General features: G+C 45.5%; 1 protein-coding gene across 4 annotated transcripts in view; it reads left to right on the top strand.

The window, feature by feature from the left end:
- Positions 1 to 23,097, top strand: part of FBXW11 (F-box and WD repeat domain containing 11) — a 56,970-nt gene that overhangs the window by 20,235 nt on the left and 13,638 nt on the right. For 3 of the 4 annotated variants that reach the window (XM_056502177.1, XM_056502178.1, XM_056502176.1), the window contains 4 exons: positions 12,462 to 12,524; positions 13,494 to 13,719; positions 16,841 to 17,027; positions 19,183 to 19,273. In XM_056502177.1, coding sequence (XP_056358152.1) covers positions 12,462 to 12,524; positions 13,494 to 13,719; positions 16,841 to 17,027; positions 19,183 to 19,273 — 567 coding nt within the window. Of the gene's footprint in view, positions 1 to 11,383; positions 11,449 to 12,461; positions 12,525 to 13,493; positions 13,720 to 16,840; positions 17,028 to 19,182; positions 19,274 to 23,097 lie in introns of those variants that run through there. The other variant, XM_056502179.1, reaches the window with a different exon arrangement.

Raw genomic sequence — 23,097 nt, 5'->3', positions numbered from 1 at the left:
GTGGATTCCAGCTGTATTCCCTGTGGTCCACAAAAGAGGGGTGAGGATTCCAGCTGTATTCCATGTGACATTTCCAGATGTATTCCCTGTGTTCAGCAGAAGGGGGGAGCAGCCTGTGAAACCACATGGCAAATTGGGGTCACCTGTGGTGGCCTCCCCTGGCTGACACCATTTGGGTGTGCCAAGCACTGACCTTTCTGCTTGTGGGGAAAGAGTTTTGCTGCTACAAACAACATGATCCACACGAGTGCTTTTTTGGGACTTTGTTGTTTTCAGTGGTTTCTGGAGGGCACTAAAGGTCACACATTTCATCCCCAGGCTGCCAAGTGTGCTTGTACAGAAGAGTGACCCTTTCCAGGGGTCCTCTGTGCTCCTCTGGGTGGGCAGTTCTCATTGTGGTCTTCTCTTCAGAAGTTGCCAGTATTAAAAAGTCAGTAATTAACTTAATCACTGATCTTTATGAGCCAGAAGTGGAAGTGGTGACTTGAGTCCCTCTGAGATGTGTCACTCAGCTGCTGCAGCAGGAGGGACTTCTGAACACAGCAAAAGTCATGGGAGCTTAGAGATCCAGTCCTTCCTTCTTTGCCTGACTTGCTGGCCTGCCTTTTGTCAGTGTTTGTCCTGTTCCATCCACAAATCCCAGCCTGTCCACTCCTCTCTGGCAGGATTTGTCCCTGTGGAGCAAGCTCTCCATGGAGAATTCATGGATCACCCAAGGTACTGGAGATTGCCTGGCACATCCAGTGCCTGTTGCTCAGAGCTGCAGGGGTGAGTGCAATGTCAGCCATGAGCTGTGTCCCTCAGAAAGAGCAGCACAGTCCCACTAAGCCTGAGAGATTTCACACGTGGTGGGCAGGAGCTGTTGTTGCTGCTGGCTCTGCAGAAGGGATGCTGTTAGCCACAGCCTCGTGGTGATGCTTTCTCAGCCTCCTGGGGAAGAGAGGATTTTTTTCTCTCTCTGATCCTGTTACAGTGGAAAGAAATGTGTTAGGAAACGTGCCTTGCTCCCTGGCTGCCTTCTGGCAGTGCTGTGCTCGTGCTGGGAGGGGTGGAGGAGGGAAATCTGCCCCAGGACAGGAGGAGATGCAAGGTAGTCTGTTCTGGGTGTGTATGACAGTCCCCTTCCTTGCAGGTGTTGTCTCTTTCCCACCGAGGAATTTTTTAGGAAACAGAAATTTATAATCAGATGTTTCCCACCAAGGTTGGAACTACATTTGTGCAGTGTCTTTGCACTGCAGACTGCTCATCAGACCCGCTGGCAGGAGGGTGGGTGCCTTGCTCAGGGGAATTCAGCAGCTCTGTGGGTACCAGAGTGATGGTTTTGCTGATACTGGTAGTGCCACTCTGAGTCACCATCAAAAGGACACTCACCCTTCCCTTGTGACAGACTCCTGGTGCTTAGCAGGCTGCCCATTCCCAGCTTTCCCTAAACCTCTGATTTGCATCTCATGCGTTGTTTTGTGGGCCTTCAAGACTGACATTTAAGTCACATTAAGACTTAAGACTTCACATAGGTGGTTGGTTTCTTGTGGTCCTTTGAAATGCTGGGAGAATCCAAAGCATGGAGGGAGGCATCAGAGTTAAGGGCAGCACAGCTGGCTACAGACAGCAGGGATTGAGCAAATTGTGCCAGTCCCCATCTGGCAGGGCTGGAGGAAGTGCTACAGTGCAGAAAGAAGGAACTGTAAAACTGAGCTTTTATTCCTCTGGGTAATATTGCTGTGGCAAAATAGTGCTGTTTGTGAAGCCTCTGTGGAAATGCTTGGCTTTGTGCTGCAGGATGGTCTCCCACTGCTCCCAAGTGGATTGGGGATTCCTGAGAAGTTTGAGGTGACTGATTTCTGTGTTGTGCTGCAGTTTCTCTGATGTTCTATCTCAGCCATGCTGACTCCAGAGTTCCCCTTCCCAAAGCCCCTTCAGGCTGGGGTCAGGCCTCAGGAGGCAGAGCTGGGACTGTGGGGCTGTTCTGTAAGTGAGGACCAGCAGTTCCCTCCTCAGAGCCATCCTGCCTGGGGTGGGGATGCTGCTGGCACTGCCCCAGGCACGGTGCTGGTTGGGGTGCACAGGGGGGCAGCTGGTCCTGCCTTTGGTCTGCCCTGTGCCACAGCTCTGCCACCTTCCTCTCACACAGGAAGCTGTGCTGTGACATCGGGCACTGATGTGGTGTGATTGAAAATGATCTTCCAAAGGCAGGAAGCTGAGATGGGGGCTGTTCCTGCTGTTCAAATCCTGTTCTGTAGAGTCTTACAGTGAGGTGCTTTTGTATCCATCAACTGCATCTTGAAGTTGTACAGAGGGAAGTGGTGCCGACCTTCCAGGTCAGGAACATTTACCATCCATTATATAAATCATGTGAAATCTAAGTTATGCAATTGCACATGCCTTTGAATAGCCAGATAAAATCAGCACTCGAGTACTGAGTGTCTGCCTAACCCCAGGCAAGGCTGGGTGGATATTAAAAAAAAAATTATGTGAGTATTATCTGGTATTACTGAAGGCTTTTCCCTTTAGCTGCAACCTTCTGGAGATAAGATTTTCTCCAGGTTCTAGGTTGCCTGGATATCAGCAGCTCCAAACCCACACTGAACTTGTGCATAAACAAAAGCTTGTGTTTCAGACAATTAGTGAGTGATTAGAATTTCCTGAGGAGTTGTGAAGATTGATACACTTTCATGAGCTGCCAGGTCTGGGATACACTGCCTTGCATCTCTGGAGGAAACAAGTGAACTTCAAACAGGACAGGATTCTTCTTTGGAATCCTCACTGGTTCTGGGCTGCAGATTTACTGAATTTTCAGTGTGGTGGCTGCTTTTTCTGCATTTATTTGTGTGCAAATACCTTCTGTTTTGCAAGATGATTAATTGAGGGTTGCTGCAGGTTTGGTATTTCAGACTGCTCAGTAGCTTTGAGTAACCTTTGTGTAGGTTTTACTCTACAAGTTTGTATAGAAATCTGTTCAAAACCTGCTTAAAGTGCTGCATTGTCTGAGGCCCTTGAGTGTCCCCTCCCTCTCCCAGCTCTTCAAACTCCTCATGCTGAGGGTTGTGCTTTGGGCTGGCAATTTGAGCTAACTCCCTTTGATTTGATATGGAAACAGCAGGAGAGATCTGAACCTAAATTCCCTCTGGGAAACCAGGAATAACCTTTGAAGTATTTTAATTTTGCACCAGGCAGCCAAGTTGCAAACGTGTAGTTAATCTTAACAGAGGCTAATTTATTTTTGATGAATTTGAACTGATCTAATTACTAGCTTAGCCTGAAACTTGCTTCCCAGATGTTACTTATCCTACCTTTAATCTGGAATCCTGTTAACATTTATTAATGGTGTGGGACAGAGTGCTGTCTTCTGCCTGGTTTACCCATGAATGTGGCACAGAGGAAAAACCTCCAACTTTTGGAGCTTTTGAAATTTGATTTTGCCTTGCCTTGGCCTGGGGGTGCCCAAACAGCCCTGGGGTTTTGGGAAGGATGCTCCATGGGATGGGGCAGATTCTGGGCTGTGGAGCAGGGATGCTGATGGAGCAGTTGGCTGCTGCAGGGATGCATCAGCTGCCTCTGGAGTGCCTTGGCTGCTCCTGGAGCCCTGGAATTCAGCTGCTGTTCTGTGCTAATCTGAGCAGTCAGCACTGAAATGCAACTTTAAATAGTTTGTTTTCCTTTTACAAGTCCTATAAACGATGAGATGAGTGGATCTGAAGAGGTCTCTTTGCATCTGCTCTAAAAGGAAGAAAAGCAATGAGAATCTCGAGCCACTGTTTTTCCCTTCAAGTTTTCTTTTTTGGATGGTTTTTTAATACAGGAAATAAAAGCTAAAGGGGCCCGTTACTAGACATTGAGATAATTTCTAGGGTAGTAAATATGGCTTAATGTTTTCATTATAACAACAAAAAAATAAAGCTTCCCAAAATCTTGACATACCTAATCCTCCTAACTGCCTAACAAAATCCAGTTGTTTAGGGTAGCTTTTGATCCAGTTAGAGGTGCAGATGTTCTGAACAAGTGTGTAACGTGGTGTAGTCAAAGCTTTAAAAACTTAAGCTCTGCTTTGCCTTCAGAACTTCCAGTGAGTTCACTGTGTAAGTAACATGGTTTGAAGTTTGTCCTGAGTCTTAGAAGTACAGTGGAAAAACTGTTCTGCTTTGGGATGAATTAAGATTAAAGTGCAGATTCTGCCTAAATGAGTTTGTGTGGAAAACAGATGAACCCTTAGTGCAAAGCTACTACTAATAATTTTAGCTGAGAACTTGTGGTAACTTCTCTTAATTTAACAAAATCGGTTGAAAAAGCAAACCAATACCTTGCTCTGACATCTGTGTACCTTCCTACAGGCAGTTTGTCATGTTTCTGGTTTAAACATTTTACTGTTAAAAAACGTTCTTCACGGGCAGAAAGGATTTCTCTTTGGAGGTATTTGGCCTCTGCAGTAGTGGAAGTTAATTGAGAGATGTTCTAGGCAGGTGACTCCTAGTGTTAGCAGTGGTGTCAGTGATAAGCTTTGATACACAATTTGAGTATTGGAGTGTGGGTTGGGATTCCTGCACACATCAGTGTCTGCCAGGGAAGACTGGGGGCCTGGACAGTGAAAGGCACCAGCTGAGGCACCTGGAGAGCTGAAGGTGGAATTAAAGCTCCTGTTGGGCTGGGCAGGGGTGGGAAAATGAATCCACTTTTCATCTGGGTGAGCCTCAGGTGAGGCTGTGCAACGAGCCTTGCTGGCTCCTCTTATTGCTGGCTGCTCTTGCACAAGCTGGGAGAATATTATTATTTTTATTATTAGGATATTGATTGAAAATTTCCCTCTGGCAGTCTGTGGGCACCTTAAGAGAGCCCCCAGGCCTGGGCTGGCTGCAGTGCCAGCTGCTTTGCCATTTCTGCTGCTCTGGCTGAGGTGCACAGGCAGTGGCTGCTCTGTGTCTTTGGGCTCCGGGTTTCCATCAGCACCAGGGTTTGCACCCCGTGCCGGTTTTGCTTTGGTGCTGGAGTGGTGCAGGGATGAGTCATCAAATTGCTACAATTACACAATTCCCTGCTCATTGTCCTTGTAAATACAATGTTTTTATAGGGTGCGTACTGGCAGCTTTGGGTTACGGGCTCTTTACTCGTACACTCTGAACATGAAATGAGAGTTTAGGGTGTCTCTGAAAGTTCTCTTGTTAATGTGATCCTGTAGTACCTGCTGAGGTAAGGCTGCCCTTAAGAACGACCAGTTACTGCATATTGAAAACCCAGCAAAAGCAAACCAAAGCCCCAGTAATGTCTCTCAGGATTGCAGTAATTACGTTGTTTTTGTGGTGACATCAGCTTGCTGTGTGGAAATGGAAGTGTGGAAACAGCTCTGAACTTGGACAGAAGTGCAATTGTTTTGCTTCTTATGACAACCTAAATTGAACTAAGTGTCAGTCAATGAATTTTTTTGATGTAAATCTTTCTGAAAAGGTGTAATTCATTATTTCAGAAGTGTAAAAGCCCCAGAGTGGTGTTGCTGTTAGAGTTCTCTATCAGCTGTGGTCCTTCACAGGCTGGGGTAAGGATTGCATCCCTGCCCAGGCTGCCTGGTAAAGGATGTGCCATCACCAGAGGCTCACTGGTGCAGTGGAGTCCTGGCTGAGTGTTTCATGGAACTGGATCAGAAAAGTAATCCTGAGCTGTTGAGCATTTTCATGTGTAATTTCAGTTTAAAAACAAGCTGTGTGGTGTGAGACTGGGCACTGCCCACACTGACCTGGCTTCTGAGGGCACCAGGGTGATCAGAGGGATGCAGCACTTGTCCCATGAGGAAATTGGGATTGTTGAGGAGAAGGGAAGGCTCCAGGGAGGTCTAATTCTGGCCTTCAGGAGCTGAAGGGAGAGCTGGCAAGAAACAAGGAGAGAGATTATTTATATGATTTTATTAGTTCCAGTGAATGCTCAGAGATACACAGTTTTATGCATATATATATATATACACACAAGATCAGCAAGTTAATTTGTAATGAGTTTAAGATGAGGACTGATACTCTCAAAGTTAAAACAATGGTACTAACTGCCAATCATCACAGCATTGGTGATTAAGCAGAGTGATCTGCTTAGTGACTGCTTGTAGTGTTTGGAACTTGCAGAAATAACTCTGAAACATTTAGGTGAGGAAACCTAAACCATTTAGGTGGCTTGACTTTCCTTCTCTGAGCAGAGGCAAGAGCAAGCAATTCTAGTTTTGGGGAATTTGTGGCCAAAACCTCCTGCAAAACAAACCCTTGAAAGGTGTCAAACTAGGGTATGGAAGAGCATTAGGTATCTTTTAAAAACTTACCATCTCTAACTTGTGGTTAACTTTAGAATTTGTAGCAGCTTGAAACACAAAGTGGGGAACTGTGGTGCTGAATTCAGCATGTCTTCCTTTAAACTTTTTGGTGGTTAGTCAGAAGCCAAATAAAAATTGATGCCCTATTTTCAGTTATGAGGGTTTTTTTCTAATTTTGCCTTCAGCTGTTGGCTCTTGGTAGACTCTTTAAGTATTTTAAGTATATTTTTGTTTGAACTTCCAGCAATAGCTGCACTAAAATAAAACCTGGCAACTGGGAGAGCAGCAAGCTAGGTAGGGATTGAAGCATGTTCAGTCTAATTCGTGCAGATCCCCAGTGCTTACATAAATAGTTGAGTTTGAGCTGAAACAAGCAGTTACTTATACAAACATCAAATATAGCCATGGCCATGGTCAGCAGAGTAAACCTTTGGTGGACAAAAAGCTGGCCCTGGGGGCCAAGGAGTAACCTGGGGACATCAGGATTTTTGCATTTCTTCACAGGCAGATCTTGAGGAGAGAGAGAAAGAAGGGATTTGGTCCTTGCAGTGAGAGGGGTTGGTTCCCATCTTGTGCAGTCTGGGTTAGGGGTTCTCCAAATTAATGTCATATTTGTGCTCCAGGACATTTTTACTGAGAGCCTGTCTGTAGTTAAAAGAGGAAAATCCCCTTTTATCCCTGATCAAGTATCAAGATGTTAATAAGCATTGTTTAACATGTCCTGGGTTAGTAAATGCTGCCCATTTCTCCCCAAGGAGAGGCTCACATTCATTTGGGAATGCTCTGAAGTGTTTGGCAGATTCTGGCTCTATTAAAAGCTGGAAGCATGAGGGGCACATGCTCATCACTTTTAGCTGGTGCAGATGGTGCCCAGCTTCCTGCCTTGCTGCTGGCTGCAGCTGTCCCAGAGGGTGGCACATTCCTCACTTCCCTGGGAATGTATGCTGGGACCTCCAGCAGTCCCTGTGTGCCAGAGCTGGGCTCAGGAGGGGTTGGAGCTCCACCTGCACAGTTTGACTCAAGGTATCCAAGTATGTATTATTATGTGTTGTGTTGGTTCTTCAGCTGCTTCAAAGTCAGCTGTGGTTTGTTAAAGGGCATCAGAGCCTCTTTAGCTGAATTGTTTTAATTGTTTTGCTTATTTTGTAAGTTTAAGTGAAATTTCCTGATGTTTTCTTCCAGAGAGTGGAATCTTGTGAAAAGTTAGACTGTGGAAGACTTAGCTGGATGTTGAACTGAGGTGGGAATTACTGGTGTAGTTTCAAGGGACATAGAGGTTCTTGCTTCCTTTCCCTTTCATTAACGCTCAAATATACAACTCTTTTTTTTCAAGGCAACCCAGCTGTTGTCTTGTTTTGTTCATCCATCTTCTGTATCCTGTGAATCCTTTCTTTGCCAGGGGAAGCTTTATTATCAGAGAAACCTAGCAGTGCTGTGAGCCCTGCTCAGTGCTGAAACCCGTGTGTGCTGCCCCAGTTCCTGGGATTTGCTGCTATCACTTCCATAATTGCTCTCCTGATACTGGAGCTCCAAGTGGGCTAAGAACAAAGCTCTTCCCCTGCCCAGGCAATTAAATGACTCAAGCACTCCCAGCTCCTGGAGCTCAGTACAAACCCAGGCTGGGAGCAGCCTGTGAGGTTTGATGCATTCCTGCTGGGAAAGGTGCAGCTTTTCCTACACCTGCTGGGGGAGGGGATGTATCTGGTGGTGTTTGCACCACTTCATTAGTGGCTTGGTTGAAATTTCTTCTGTCTTCACTCAGAGCTAGGATCAAAAAACATGAAGGAGTCGAAATTTCTCATGTTTGGGTTTGGTTGTTTATTAGATCTTCTTTAAAGTACAGAAATATTCCTAGCTACCAGCTAAAAGTGAGCAAAATGGAGGTGAATCAAAGTAGTCGCAAGGTTTCTTAAAGCTGAACAATCCAATAGAGAATTAACACCTATATTATTTATATTTTTGACCCAATAACCAAACTCCTGTGGCCCTCAGTGCAGCACTGACTGTCCAACCAGAAACTACTGCCTGAAACCACGAAGAAGGAGAAAGGGCACTGAAGAGACACCACCCAAAATCCTCCATCTTGTCCCATACCTATTACTATATTATAAAAACCTCAAATTTAAAACCCTTCACCATGTGAACTCACACATTTCTGTTTAACTACACACTCATGACTTTAACTTCATCACTCAAATTTTGAAGCTTCTCTAAGGCCTCAGGTCAAAAGCAGTGTTCTCCTGGGGGTCAGTGCCTGACAGCACAGAAAGCTCAAAACCCCAAAGGTTTCTGGGATCCAGCAAGGGGAGCCTTGCAGGCTCACCTGCAGGAAAACACGAGGTGCTCACGTCCATGGACCTGCTGTGCTCATCATCAGTTGCTACCTGGTATCCAAGGATCTGAATTAAAACTGATTTATGGAGTTTTAGAATACCTGCAATATCTTTGGGGATCATTCATAGTTGTTTCTATTTCAGAAGCTTTTCATAATCTCCAAAGGGAATTAGCTCAATGTAATTAGGCTTATCAGAACCTCCCTCTCTCCAGGTAACTTGTGAGCTGGTTTTTGCCTTGGTTTTCTGCACCCCATAGAAATCCCAGAAACCTGAGGTGTTGTGGAGCAGAAGGACCAAAGAAAGCCTGAAGTTTCTGTGGGACTAAACAAGGAATGTGAGATGCAAATCTCCAGGAAATGAGCTTTTAAACTTGCCCAGCTTGTGGAGCAATATGTGAATTTTACTGCCATTTCTGGTTACAGTCAGTGGAAATAGAGGCTGGGGCTTTGCTCAGTGTAACTCCATTCAGTTAGGTTTTAACAACTGTGAGGCAGCAGCAAAACATCCCAGCCTGGACCCATTGTTATCTCTTGGCTGTTGCTGCTGTTCCCAGTAGGGATGGAGAGCACTTACTCCAGGCTGACTAATTAAGGAGTGACAGCTGGTTGGAAATAATCATTCTACTTTTGCAAGAGCTGTGAGCAGCTTCACAAGAATCTCTGGAAAAAAGGAACGTATAAACAAGATGAATTGACAATATTTAGGAGCTGTGCTTGCCTGTGAGATGCTGCAAGTCTCTTGTGGGGGTGGGAATCACGCCTGGGGAGGGTCTGAAGGGCAGCTGGGATCTCTGGGATGAGGTGTCTGTGCTTCCATCAGGCCTCAGAGCTGTTCTGCAGGGAATTGGGCTGGGTTCCGTGGTGATGCCACTTCAGAGGCACTTGGGAAAGCTGCTGGATGTGGGGTGGGTGGGGGAGCAAGAGGTGCTGCTGAGGGAAGGGAAGAGCTGCCCTTGGAGATGCTATCAAGGGCTGCAGCCCAGAACCAGGACTGGTGACTCCAGCTGTCAGGAATTCTGCAGTCCTCCTTCTGCCACGTGCTGGGAATGGACAGGACAGATCAGAGCTGTCTAATGGCTTCTTCCAGACGGCAGGGCAGGATCCACCCATCTTCTCCTGGTCCCCAGTTAGTAGGCTTAGGTGCTGGAGAGAGAATGGAGTCTGAATTGGGATGTGTGTGATGGGGGAATGACCCCACAGTGTTTTAAGAGAGAAGCAGAGCAATTTTATAAGGAGGAGAAGACATAATAGAGAAAACAAAATATAAATTTGGGAGTAGAAAGGGAAAGGATGAAGGATTTTAAAGCCCTAAAATACAGTAAGAAAGTGTGGAATGAGTCAGGATGGGAAAAAGAGATAACACAAGAAGCTGTAGTAGTAGATACCATGAAATTAATGCAGCTGCCAACTTCCTGGTGGAATAGCTGGATACAGTGTTCATTTCCAGCCTAAAAATCAGAGTGTCTTACCTGTCCCCACAGCCAAGGCTCAGATGTGACAGGACATGGCAGTGTCTCTGGGCAGCAGTGCAGCTTGGAGTGCCCATCCTGAGGGTGTCCCAGGAATTCCTGGAGGGGGCTGGGGACAAGGAGGGCATCTGGCACAGCTGGGACTCCATGGTCCTTAAGGCTTTTCCAGTCTTAATGACTCTGTGATCCTGTGACATTCCAAGGCTGTAGCCTCTACCCAAAGCCTGCTCCCACTTCTTCCCTGGGCACAGTGGAGGCACAGTGGGATTGAGTAGAGGCACAGCACAGAGGGAAACTCCCTCTTCAATCTGCTGGTGTGGAAGTCTGCTGGTTCTGGTGACGTTTGTGTCCCTGTACTCTGTGTCACAGTCCTGCTGTGCTGGAGTTTTATTGGCTGTTCCCAGAATGACATTATGTATAGAGGCAGTTCTTAGTCTCCATCCCTGGGAAACCTGGCAAAGATCTCTGAGGTATTTTCTGATAAGGGAAGAGATGCAATGGCAGAGTCCCACCATAGCCTGCTGAAGGAAAGTCAGGGGATAAATGGATAAAATGTTGGATTTCTGATGAATTTGCTGACCCAAGCCACCTGTTTGATGTTCTGTGTTCCTTGCTCATAGCTCCCAGATCCATGGGTTTATTTAGCCTTCAGCTGCCAAAGGAGATGAGATGTTCCTTACTCATTTAAGGACACACTAATTGGATGCACCATTAACAACATATAATCACTCTAATGAGTATTTTTACATATTCATATTGAAATAAAATAAAACCCAAGAAACCCTGCACAGTTCCCTGCTAGCATGTGTGCTTTCCAGAATGGTGTGGGCTGGTCCCAGTCAGGGAGGGCTGTGGTGTGTTCCCTGCTGGGGGACAGCACCCCTGGCACTGGTTTGCACCCCAGTGAGAGGGGCTGGGTAACTGGGATGGCCCTGCAGAGTCTGGGGCTTTAGAAACCATGGAAGGTGTGGCTGTCAGTTCTGTGTATGCCCAGAAACACTAAAATCCATGTTTCTGTGGAGTGACCCCAAACATCTCCTGCTTTTATCCCTTTCTGGATTCCCCTGCAGCCGCCTCCTGGGCTTGTACATGTCACTGTGTGTCATAACCAGGGAGTTGAGTCTTTCTCTCACCTGTGGCCACAGTTCTTACCCTGTCATCCAAAGTCCATGTGCCACATGTTTTTCCACGCCTTCAGGGAGCACTCAGGGTGAGTTTGAGCCAAGGCAGTTGGGCAGGGGAGGAAGGGTTGCATAGACAGGATATTGTTCATTTTCCAGCTTCCCTGGGTTTGTGCAGCACGTCCTTATGGAGGAAGGAGGAGGAGATGACTGCTATTGAGATGGAGTTGTGTTTTGAGTGGGGTGGGTGTTGTTTCTAAGGAGTTACCCATAATCCAGGGTGGCAGGAGTAAGGAAACTCTGTGACTTTCTCCACTGTGTGTTTTACCTGAGCACTTCATTCCTGTTTCTGTTGAGACAGAAGGGAATAAGGCTGAAATCATTACAGAGGTGTTTGAGGACACTCAGTTTGTCCTGCTGACCCTCTGCCAGCCTCCTGGGCATGGTGATGGGCAGGGCAGGGCTGGGGGAAGCTGGACCTGCCTGGAATAAGGGACTTGGGAGCAGGGAGGGATGGCAGGTGTGCCATGGACAGCCAAAGGGAGCAGCTCATCATCAACAGGGGCAGAGAGGAGGGAGGGGTTTTGGGGGACACAGGTGAGCTCAGAGAAACATTTGCAGCTGAAGCTTTATAGAAATCCTTCCATCTTTTGTTGGTGAAGGAAGGGGTGGGAAGCAGAAGCAAGGAGCAATTCTGAGGTGGGGAGAGCACTGCACCAAAGGCCGGGGTGACTGCCAGGGATTGTAGACACAGCCTGGACAGTGAATGCCAGAGATGTTCTGCAGAGAACCATCTCTGTTCCTAGAGCTGAGAAAAAAGCATATTCTGTTGCATGTAAGTAGTGTATAGTGATTTTTTTTTTTTTTTTTTTTTTTGCCTAGCTGTATGCAATTTAACTTTGGCAGAAAGTGCTGGTTGAATACATTGACAGGTTTAATTGCTTTGGCTTGAGTAGGATGAAAGTGAATTTATTTCCCAGTGAGAAAAGCGTTGAAAGGCTGCATGAAAACCTGTCAAAGGAAATTGAAGCGGGGTTGGGGAGTTATCTTTACAGTAAATGGAATTGATAAACATGTCAGTTAAAAGGGGAATTTATTTATAATACTCAGGTTTTGTGGCCAGAAGTCTTTGAGAATTCCGTTCACTGGGAAAATGAATTTTGTCTGTTCAATTGATTTGCTTTTTTGTAATGCTTGTAGAGCAAGAAATTGTCACAGAGTAAAAAGCTGAAGTGATATTTGTTCTTTTTTCCCAGAACACATCAGTAATGGAGGATCAGAATGAAGATGAGTCTCCAAAGAAAAATACCCTGTGGCAGGTAGGAGCCAACGTGGATGTAGGAGAGGTGCCAAGATTTTGTATGTTCCTGCTTTTGAGAAATGTCCAAATCTCGGGTCTGCATAATCATCCTTGGCTCTATCCTCCTAAAATTAGCAAAGCCTTCGAGTGAAGGATGATGCCAGTGGATAATCCTTGAGAAATTACCAGTTGTGCTCAGATTTTGTGGTTTGTGCTGACCTGGGAAGGACAGTGCTGCGTCAAAGCATCCTTGGGAGTGAAGTTAATTTCTGGTTCTGAGCATGTGACTTGTTTAAAAAGAGAAGTTCAGCGTGGCAAGGACTCACAGCCGTTTGCTTTGAAGAAGTTTGGGAATATTTTGGAACTCCCCAGCAGCTCCTTGGCTCCTGAGGGGCTCAGAGGAGCCTGCATCACTCTGAGGCTGTGCTCACTAATTAGCAGTGATTCCTGATGTGGAGCTGATGCTTCCAGGATTTTAATGAGGTGTTCATGGGGATGTCCCAAACGTTGACAGGAGCTGGTTTGCAGAAACAAACCAAAGCCTTTGATTCTCAGTTTTTATTTATGGACAGCCAGTGCAACACTGACATGAGGATCTGGAATCCATATTTTAACTACCAGAATCTGAGTGAAACATTTGTGCAGACAAACTACAATGTGCCCAGAAACCACTGCTTTGAGCTGGGAAAGGTAGTTCTGAAAACAATTACAGCCCTTGCAGTTTTAAGTGGTAAGAGGTGTAAGGAGAGAATTGAGAAGTAATTTAGGAGCCAAGTCTATGAAAGACTTTGAAAAGTCTTTGAAATTCATCTGATGTAACTCATTTCTTGAAAAATGGGTTCTTTTAAAACTTAGTTTTGATTATTTCTTTTCATCTTCTTGCATGTTCTTCCTTGAGAGAGTTTTTATTAAGCTGTTCCTGTAGTTGATATATAAATACCAATATTTAAATATATCCTAACATAAATAATTCCTTCTCCAACCCCAGATAAGTAATGGAACTTCATCTGTGATTGTCTCAAGAAAAAGACCATCGGAAGGAAACTACGAAAAGGAAAAAGACTTGTGTATAAAATACTTTGACCAGTGGTCTGAATCAGATCAGGTGGAATTTGTGGAACACCTCATTTCCCGGATGTGTCACTACCAGCATGGACATATTAACTCTTACCTGAAGCCCATGTTACAGCGGGACTTCATCACTGCGCTGCCAGGTAAAGGGCAGGGCCTGCTCTGGGTGTGCAGCTCCTGGGAGCATCTCCCCACCCCAGTGTCCCTAGAGATCCTCTGCTGCTCCCTGCTGCACACAAGGGCAGCAGGAGGCTGAATCCCTTCTGTGATTAATTGAATTGGCCACTGGATGCCAGTGTTGTTCCACGTTAAAGGAGCTGGAGTGGTGAATCCCAGAGAATTTGTGCTGGAATTGGAACTGAGTTGTCACTAAGGTTGTGTATCTGCAAGCTTTGTCTGAACTCCTTTTTCACACAGAAAATACTACTGCAGAGGTGTTCTGGTTTAGGAACTCTTACATTTTAATGTTGTTCTGAGTTTCTGCTTAGATGAGTGCAGCTAGTTTGTTCTTGTTGCTGACCTGAGAGCAACAACACTTGTGGGTTTTTATTGTGTTGTCCAGCCCTGATTCTTCCTTTCAGTTACTTACAACCTTTTCTGACACCCACAAGTGTCAGCCTGTGTTGAAATGTTCAGATACAAAATCTGTTTTTTGCACTTGCTCTATTAATTTTTTCCCAAAGGTGCAGAGCAGCAAGAAGTGGGCATATAGAATCTCTAGGTTATAATCTGCTGGTAAAGTTGTATTTATTGTTCCATTAATTTCTGGAAGAAATTGAATCTCTGGATTCTTGCTGCTGGGGACAGTGATTGATTTGATTCTTGGAAAGGGAAATGTGTGGACATCATTTGCAGGGTGGAAAATCAGCCTGGGTGGGTTCTGAGTGTGTTCTGTGTGCCCCTGGCACAGCCTTACCCTGCAGGGTGTGGGGGTGTCCCAGGAGTGCCAGGACAAGGATGGACACTGAGGGCAGAAGAGGAGGCCATGCAGAGAATAAAAGCTAAATCCTAAAACTGCAAATCATCTGCTCCTCCTGGGACTGACTCTCCAGACCCTTCATGTGCAAGTCTGATCTTCAGTTAATATTTTATTTGGTTTACTTTTTTACCTCAGGGCTGATAGAGAGTTACACAGATCTTTCATTTAATGTATTTCTGCCTAAGAAAATTTTGAGAGCTTTATAAGATGACACTTGTTTACATCACATTTGTATATATCAAAATACATCTTTACAACTTCTGTTGCTTTTTCCCAATGTAAATACTGGGAATTGCTCCCATATTCAGCCTTCCCTGAAGATGCTGTGGCATGCAAAGAACATCTGCCTGAATTTAGCCAGGACTTAATCCCAGCTGAGTGAAATCAATCCTGTGTTGGGCTGCAGTCACATTAAAGGATAAGTGGAGCTCCACTCTGGCACAGGGAGGGATTTTTGGGGTCATCCTGTGCAAGACCTGGGTTGGAGTTGATGATCCTTGTGGGTCCCTTCCAACTCAGGGTATTCCATGATGCCTTGTTAAAAGATGGCTTCACTTGTCTTGAAGAAGTCAAATTCTTCTGTTTTAAACAGGAGTAGTTTTTGCTCACTGCTGTCCTGACCAATTTTACACCTGTGACAGTGTAGGAAAAAGGGAAGAGTTGATGGAATCTGACTTGCCTTGTTTTCAGTCACAGAGTGGTAACTGTGGTGTGTTTCTGATCTGAGTGACTGTTTTGTATCTAATGTTGATCCCATTTAGAGAGTTGACATCCCACATTTGGGTTTCATTTTCATACAAGGTGATTTTTATACACACAGCCCTTGAAATCCCTGTGAATTTTAATTGTTTGAATTTATTATTGAAATGGAACCAAACCTTCAGCTGTTCCCTCTAATCAACAACAGCTCTTTTCCACCATTTTCTGTAAAACTGCAAAGTCTCTGAGGCATAAGGGGTGGGTGTCATGTTTTCCTCTGAAAGGTCTACCAATAGATGTCAAATTCATTTTACTTCAGAAATTGTAAAGCTTTTAGTACATATTTCAGAGTTTTTCTAAACCAAATCACTGTCTTTCAGTGTAAAATAGGGATATGCAGCTATTTCAGGCCTTAATGTGTCTTAAATTTAGTCCTGCATGTTGTCTGACATCAAATTTATTCTTGAGATTTTTACTGCTAGAGAAGTGTACAGATTTAAATTGCTGCATTCAAAAGAGATGTCAACTGAAATATTTACCCTAATTAACATAGTAGGAACAGCTCCAAAGCACAGACACAAAGGACAAGCCCACTAGACTTGTTGTAGCTCTCTAAATTATGTGGAATAAGTCAATAAATGAGTAAGACTTAGACGTATTAGTTTCTGCTTTCTGCTGCTGTTCATTTTTATGAAGGCCATGTGAAATTCAGTGTGCACTGGAGGACAGTATGAACACACTTCCTTCATGCTTTAAAAAAATAACAGTAGTTCCTTTGATTTGTCAGGACTATTTGAAGCCTAAAGTGGGCTGTCATGAGATAAAGTGGAAAATGAAAAAGGTTGTCATCTCCTGGTTTGAAAGACTTTTTTCCTGCTTGGCCAAGGGGTGTATGTTACTCAAGAAAATGGAGTTATTCAACATCTCAGGTTCAGAGCAGTTTTGTGGAAAGCAAAATTGCAGGTCCTTAGAAATAGGGAACAGACTTAGCAGTGACTTTTCCATGGGGAAGAATTTCTCTGCCATATCCCATCTAACCCTGCCCTCTGGCAGTGAAGCCATTCCCCTGATCCTGCTCTCCAGTTCCTGGTGCAGAGGAACTTTCTTGCAGCCCTTTCAGACACTGGCAGGGACTCTGAGATCCCCACAGAACCTTCCAGACCCTTCTCCAGGTGAACAGTCCCAGTGCTCTCAGCCTGGGGAACTGCTCTAGTCCCTGCAGCAGCTCCATGGCCACCTCTGGACTTGCTCCAGCAGTTTCATGTCCTTTATTGGGGACAGCAGGACTGTGATCCCTGCTCCACATGGGGGTTCAGGGGAGCAGAGGGCAGGGGAAGATCCCCTCCCTGGCCTGCCCACGATGCTGTTGCTGCTCTGTTGTGCTGACTGTCCCTCCAGGGCAGAAGGATGGTCCAACAGGCAGGAAACACACAAAACCTTGGAGATATTTTTGTGTCTCTGTGTGCACTCAGCTGTAATTGGTGCCTCTGCCAGTGGCAGTGTTCTCATGTTCTGGGTTCTCAGTGTCATGCAAAGCTGGTTTGCTTGTTCTGTGCACTCACTGACTGCTCTCCATTTCTTTGTAGAGCAAGGCTTAGATCACATAGCAGAAAACATCCTTTCCTATCTCGATGCCAGATCGCTGTGTGCAGCAGAGCTGGTGTGTAAGGAGTGGCAGAGGGTGATCTCAGAGGGGATGCTGTGGAAGAAGCTCATTGAGAGGATGGTACGCACAGACCCGCTCTGGAAGGGGCTCTCAGAGAGGAGGGGCTGGTAAGTACTGAGCTGGGGTCCTGCTGCAGAGTCCTGCACACACAGCTGGGATCCTGCTGCAGAGTCCTGCACACACAGCTGGGATCCTGCTGCAGAGTCCTGCACACACAGCTGGGATCCTGCTGCAGAGTCCTGAAACATCCTGCACACATAGCTGGGATCCTGCTGCACATCCTGCAGCATCCTGCACACATCCCTCACAGCCAGCTGTGATCCCTGCTGCACATCCTGCAACATCCTGCACACATCCCTCACATGCAGCTGGGATCCCTGCTGCACATCCTGCACACATCCCTCACATGCAGCTGGGATCCCTGCTGCAGTGTCCTGCACACATCCCTCACAGCCAGCTGGGATCCCTGCTGCACCTCCTGCACACATCCCTCACATGCAGCTTGATCCCTGCTGCACATCCTGCAACATCCTGCACACATAGCTGGGATCCTGCTGCACATCCTGCAACATCCTGCACACATCCCTCACAGCCAGCTGGGATCCCTGCTGCACATCCTGCAACATCCCTCAGAGCCAGCTGGGATCCCTGCTGCACATCCTGCAACATCCTGCACCCATCCCTCACATGCAGCTGGGATCCCTGCTTCACATCCTGCACACATCCCTCACATGCAGCTGGGATCCCTGCTTCACATCCTGCACCCATCCCTCACATGCAGCTGGGATCCCTGCTTCACATCCTGCACACATCCCTCACATGCAGCTGGGATCCCTGCTTCACATCCTGCACACATCCCTCACATGCAGCTGGGATCCCTGCTGCACATCCTGCAACATCCCTCAGAGCCAGCTGGGATCCCTGCTGCACATCCTGCAACATCCTGCACCCATCCCTCACATGCAGCTGGGATCCCTGCTTCACATCCTGCACACATCCCTCACATGCAGCTGGGATCCCTGCTTCACATCCTGCACCCATCCCTCACATGCAGCTGGGATCCCTGCTTCACATCCTGCACACATCCCTCACATGCAGCTGGGATCCCTGCTGCACCTCCTGCACACATCCCTCACATGCAGCTTGATCCCTGCTGCACATCCTGCAACATCCTGCACACATCCCTCACAGCCAGCTGGGATCCCTGCTGCACATCCTGCAACATCCCTCAGAGCCAGCTGTGATCCCTGCTGCAGTGTCCTGCACACATCCCTCAGAGCCAGCTGGGATCCCTGCTGCAGTGTCCTGCACCCATCCCTCACATGCAGCTGGGATCCCTGCTGCACCTCCTGCACACATCCCTCACAGCCAGCTGGGATCCCTGCTGCACATCCTGCAACATCCCTCAGAGCCAGCTGTGATCCCTGCTGCAGTGTCCTGCACACATCCCTCAGAGCCAGCTGGGATCCCTGCTGCAGTGTCCTGCACCCATCCCTCACATGCAGCTGTGATCCCTGCTGCACCTCCTGCACACATCCCTCACAGCCAGCCCTGCCTTAAGGTCACTTTGGAGTGGGTAGTCCTGAGCTCCTGGTCTCTGCTGGGACTGGAGTGCCCTTTCTGCTCTGGCTTTGTCCCTGTCCTTTTGTGCTCCCAAGTCTGTCACCATTTCTTCTTGCTTGAGTCTGTGTGAATTTGGAATTTCTGTATTGCAGGGAGAACTATAAATTCCATCAGCTCACAAAAAGCAGTTAGCAGCACATTTGCAGGGCTTTTTCTTGACTGAAGTATTTACAATTTGACTTTTTTTTGTTCTGGTTTTGTTTTTTGGTTTTTGTTTTTTTGGTTTTTTTTTTGCTTAAAGTGTGAACTAGCAGCTTGGGCTGCAGAAGCCTCTCAAGAGAATCCCTTGCTGTTTGTGGCATTGGAGTTTTCCTGTCCTTCCCAAGTTTCTGGAGAGCTGTTCTGCCTCCAAAACCTGTTTCCCTGTGCTCTCTAGTGGTGTGCCTGAGCAAAGGCATGTACAGAGCAAGCCTGGTGGAGCAGGAATCACAACTGGAAAACACTTGTTATCTTCTTAACCTTGGACATTTTAAATATTTGTCAAATAGCAAAGTCACAAGGGTTGTAGTAGTGATACTAAAAATTTTCCAAGTATTTCTGAGAATATGTGCTGAGGGTTTGTTCTGGGCAGGCTTTGCATTCCTGTGAAGTGTGGATTCTTTGTGGTACATTGAAAACTGCATTTCTCCTTCTTTCTAGGGATCAGTACCTGTTTAAAAACAGACCAACAGATGGGCCCCCCAATTCGTTTTACAGGTCCTTATACCCAAAGATAATCCAGGATATAGAGGTAGGTGTTCTGACCCACCCTGGCTGCAGGACAGATAATGGGGCTGGTTTTGGGGTTCTAAGGTGGTGAATGTTGGAGCAATGAATCTGTGTCACTGCTGCTCTTGGGATGATATAAAAAACATCCTCAGCCACTGCCTTCCACAGCAGGTGCATTGGTTTAGATGTTAACAACATCCTTTTTGCATTTAAAGAATTCTGGAACTCTCTGAGACTATGGATTTTAATAAAAGAGCAGGTTTAGGACACTCCTCCAAGATAATTCTCTGTATTGCTGAATGTTCAGTGTATTGGTCACACTCACTTAGAAGGTGAAATGAGGTTGGTGCCTTAAACACCAATTGTTTAAAATGTAACTTCCCACTTCTAAAGCAGTGAGTGACTGTTGCAAATACGGCTTTGGTCCCCCTGGGGGATTATTCCTCTCTCCAGTGGTTTGGAGATGGCCTATGATGATGAATCCACAGGGGAATCAGTGGTAAAACTTCAGATATAAAACTTTGCTTATCTTATTTTGAAATTTACAGGGCTGGGCTTGCATGGTGGTTTTGAAATATTTCTGATAAGTCAGGATCATCCCAGTGTTCTGCCAGCAGGAGAAAATGTGTCTTGCTCTGTTTGTTGTACCCACCACAAAGCTCTGAAGTTACACCACAGACTGTCATGGATTTATTTCAGGATGGGAAGTTATTGGTCTGAAATTCATTAGTGGGGAAATGTGTTTTGATGTTGAAGACAGATGTGAACTAATGGAATCACTCTGTGGAATGGCAAATAGCAATTTGTGCTGCTTGGCACTCAGGAAACAAAATTATCCTCAACTCTGAACCTTGCTGTAAAATGGTTCTGCTGGAAGCCATAATGTATTTTCCAAATACCTTTCTATAAACCTTGCTACATCATTTATAGACATTTAAAGATAGAGAACTGAGCATGAAATACACCCTAAGCAAATATGACCAAACTTGATATTTACGTGTGAGCTGAATTATCTACTTTGTTATTGGAGGGGGCATGTAGGGAATGACAGTGATAACTGTAATGATAAGAAGCCTGTGGGATTAAGAGCTTTTATTGGGGTATTTTCTTGCTTTCTGCATAATTCTGGCCTAGTTCTGTAAAGAAAAGCAAAAAGCAGCATGAAAACATTTTCATAGAACACTAAAACAGCTTGGCATTACAGTAACTCACACTGTTAATGTTTTTCTTCTGAAACTCATTTGTGTAAGTGGAACATTTGTGTAGGCACTGTTGTTATTAGAGATGGGAAGGACTCCTTGAAGGTGTTCTGGGGGCATTTGAATTATCCCAATCTGCTCTTTAATGCTTTGGTTCTTTAGTTGCTGTAGATTTGATTTCCAGTGCACAGGAACAAAGCTCCTGCATTGAATGCTTCTTGCTAGGATAAAGCAAGTAGGAAAAACCCAAGCCCCTTGTGCTTCTCTCATTTAAGTATGAATAATAAATATAAAAAAATTGTCAGTCTTTGAATAGCTGAGAATGGGAAAAGAGTAGGATTTAAAATGTGTTGTAGCAATGAGTATGTTTCTGCCACAGCAGGTTTTCCCCTGCTTACCTGTTCCCTCTGAAATATTCCTGTTTGCCAGGTCTGACCTAGAGTGGGGTTGGTGTTTGTGCTGATAGTCAAGGGCCCATTAATTCTTCCACTTCCAAAAGCATATTAGAATTTTTCTAATAAATCACCCTTTAAAGAACTTTTCACAAATTGCTTCCCAAAAGGTCAAAAGAAGCTTAACACTGTTTAAAATGTAGAGGGTGAGTACAACCAAACTTAGCTTTAAGATAAACTCTGTCTTCCTCTTCCTGTTTTCATCCTGTTTTCCACAGTTCTGTACTTTTCCTTCCATTCTTCCATGTTTGAGAGCAATATGCAGAAGCTCTTAAATAAGACTTTCACCTTAAATGTGATGGAGAAGTTTTGTCTCTGAATACCAAAATGTTTTTTCTGCAAATATTTGCCTGGATATTTAATAAGATCTTCCTGTTTCTGTCAGAGGGTCAGAGTTTAGGGAGCCATATTAGCATTTATAGAATTATATACCTATTGTTAAAAACAAATCCAAAGGATGTGATTTTTTTTAATGCAGTCAGATATATTTGATGCAGCACAAAAATCTTGTCACTTGGTATTTTGCCACAAAGATTGACCAAATCCTGCTAGATTGTTTCCAAGGGTGAGAGTTTGGACTTTACTGCAGTTGGTGCTAAATTGGGTTGTGGGCAGAGATAAGCTCAAAGCAGAGTGTGCTCTCTCACTGTCAGAATTTGAAAAATAATCCCAAACCCGAATTAACAATTGGAAGGAAAAATGAGGAATGATAAACAGCAAATTTGAATTCTTTCCCGTGGGCTCTACTTGCATTGTGGGTCAAAAGTTCATGGAGCCACAAAGTGGTGGGAGCTGAATGGAGCACAGGCAGGGTTTGGCACAGGCAGCTTCCCTTGCCTCTCCAGAAATGTGGGGGTGCCAGGGCCTGGTTACTTCATGCCAAACACATTTTAGGAACATAATGTCACTTCTGAATCATTTGGTTTGAAAATAAGAGGACATTTAGAGATCAGAAACCAAATTCTTGGAAAGAGATGGTTACTCCCCACTTGCCCTGGGAAGCCAAATATTTAATCAGGTTTCATTTCACAAGAGGTGGTCCAGTCCCTCAAGCATCTCCAAGTCACATGTTGAACTGCCAGGCTTCTTTTTTTTAAAGAGAAAACCTTTTTGGGTTTGGATTTGGGGGTTTATCCTAGAAAACTGGACTTGGTGTGAAATGTTTTTATGGAGAACCCCATGGCTGGAGTGTGGTGTCCTGTGTGGGATCAGCTGTCCTCAGGCACCGTGCCAGGCTGGGAAGTTTCATCCTGCTGCTTCCAGAACCCCAAGTCACTGGAATTTTTCCAGAGTATTTGTGAAGCTTGGCCAACTATTGTGTTGTCCCCTCAGGATTAGCACAAGGATCTATTTCTGGTGATGAGTTGAGAAGACTTTATTTCATAAATATTCTCCTTATCTTGGGGCACATGGCGAGTGCTCTCAGTTCATTTCCATGGGTCCACCTCATTAAGATGAGAATATAAATGTGGTTTTTCTGAAGACTCTAGGAAAATGTGGTGCCAGGCCATCAGGTAAACACTTCTGATTTCTGAAAAAGTTTAGGTTTTAGGAGTGGAACTGAAATTTTCAAGCCTTGGGACAGTTTGAAAAAGAAAAGTCAGTTCTTGCCCTAAGTCTGTGCCAGCACTGGGAGATGACTGTTTATGCAGGTTGCAGGGTATAATTTCTGGGGGAAATGGGTTTGTTTGGTACTCCTCTAATTATGATGCTGGAGAAATTTTATGTGCATGTGTAGGGAGAATCTGGTCAGCATTATATACCTAGAATTTTTTTCAGCCAGCCTTTGAAATCTCTATTCTACAGGCACTTCCCAAAAACATCTCTTAAAAATGAGGCTGGCCAAGGAGAGGGCAGGCTTTGGAGCAGGAGGGACCAAGTTGTGGAGTATGGCACAGATTGCAGCTGTGAGCAGGGCAGAGCTCTCCTGTCCCCGGGGCTGGGGCCCTCCCTTGGCTCCTTTGGCTCCCTTTGCCCAAGTCACTGCTGCTTTTTAGCACCAAGGGGCTGGAGATCAGCCCTGCAAGGGACCTGGGGGTCTCTGCTTGTCACACCCCTTAACTTCATCATGAATGAATTATTAGGCCCTCTTTACCCTGGTGACACAAGTTCATTGCCTTGTGCCTTCCCTCTGCCGTGGTCAGGAGGGATTTTCCTTTTTCCCTTTGAAGAGAGCATGAGAAGAACAAAGGGCT

This window comes from Oenanthe melanoleuca, chromosome 13 (genome assembly GCF_029582105.1).
Source record: "Oenanthe melanoleuca isolate GR-GAL-2019-014 chromosome 13, OMel1.0, whole genome shotgun sequence".
Classification (NCBI taxonomy): domain Eukaryota; kingdom Metazoa; phylum Chordata; class Aves; order Passeriformes; family Muscicapidae; genus Oenanthe; species Oenanthe melanoleuca.
Note: the sequence above shows the minus strand (reverse complement) of the source record. Positions and strands in the feature narration are given on the sequence as shown.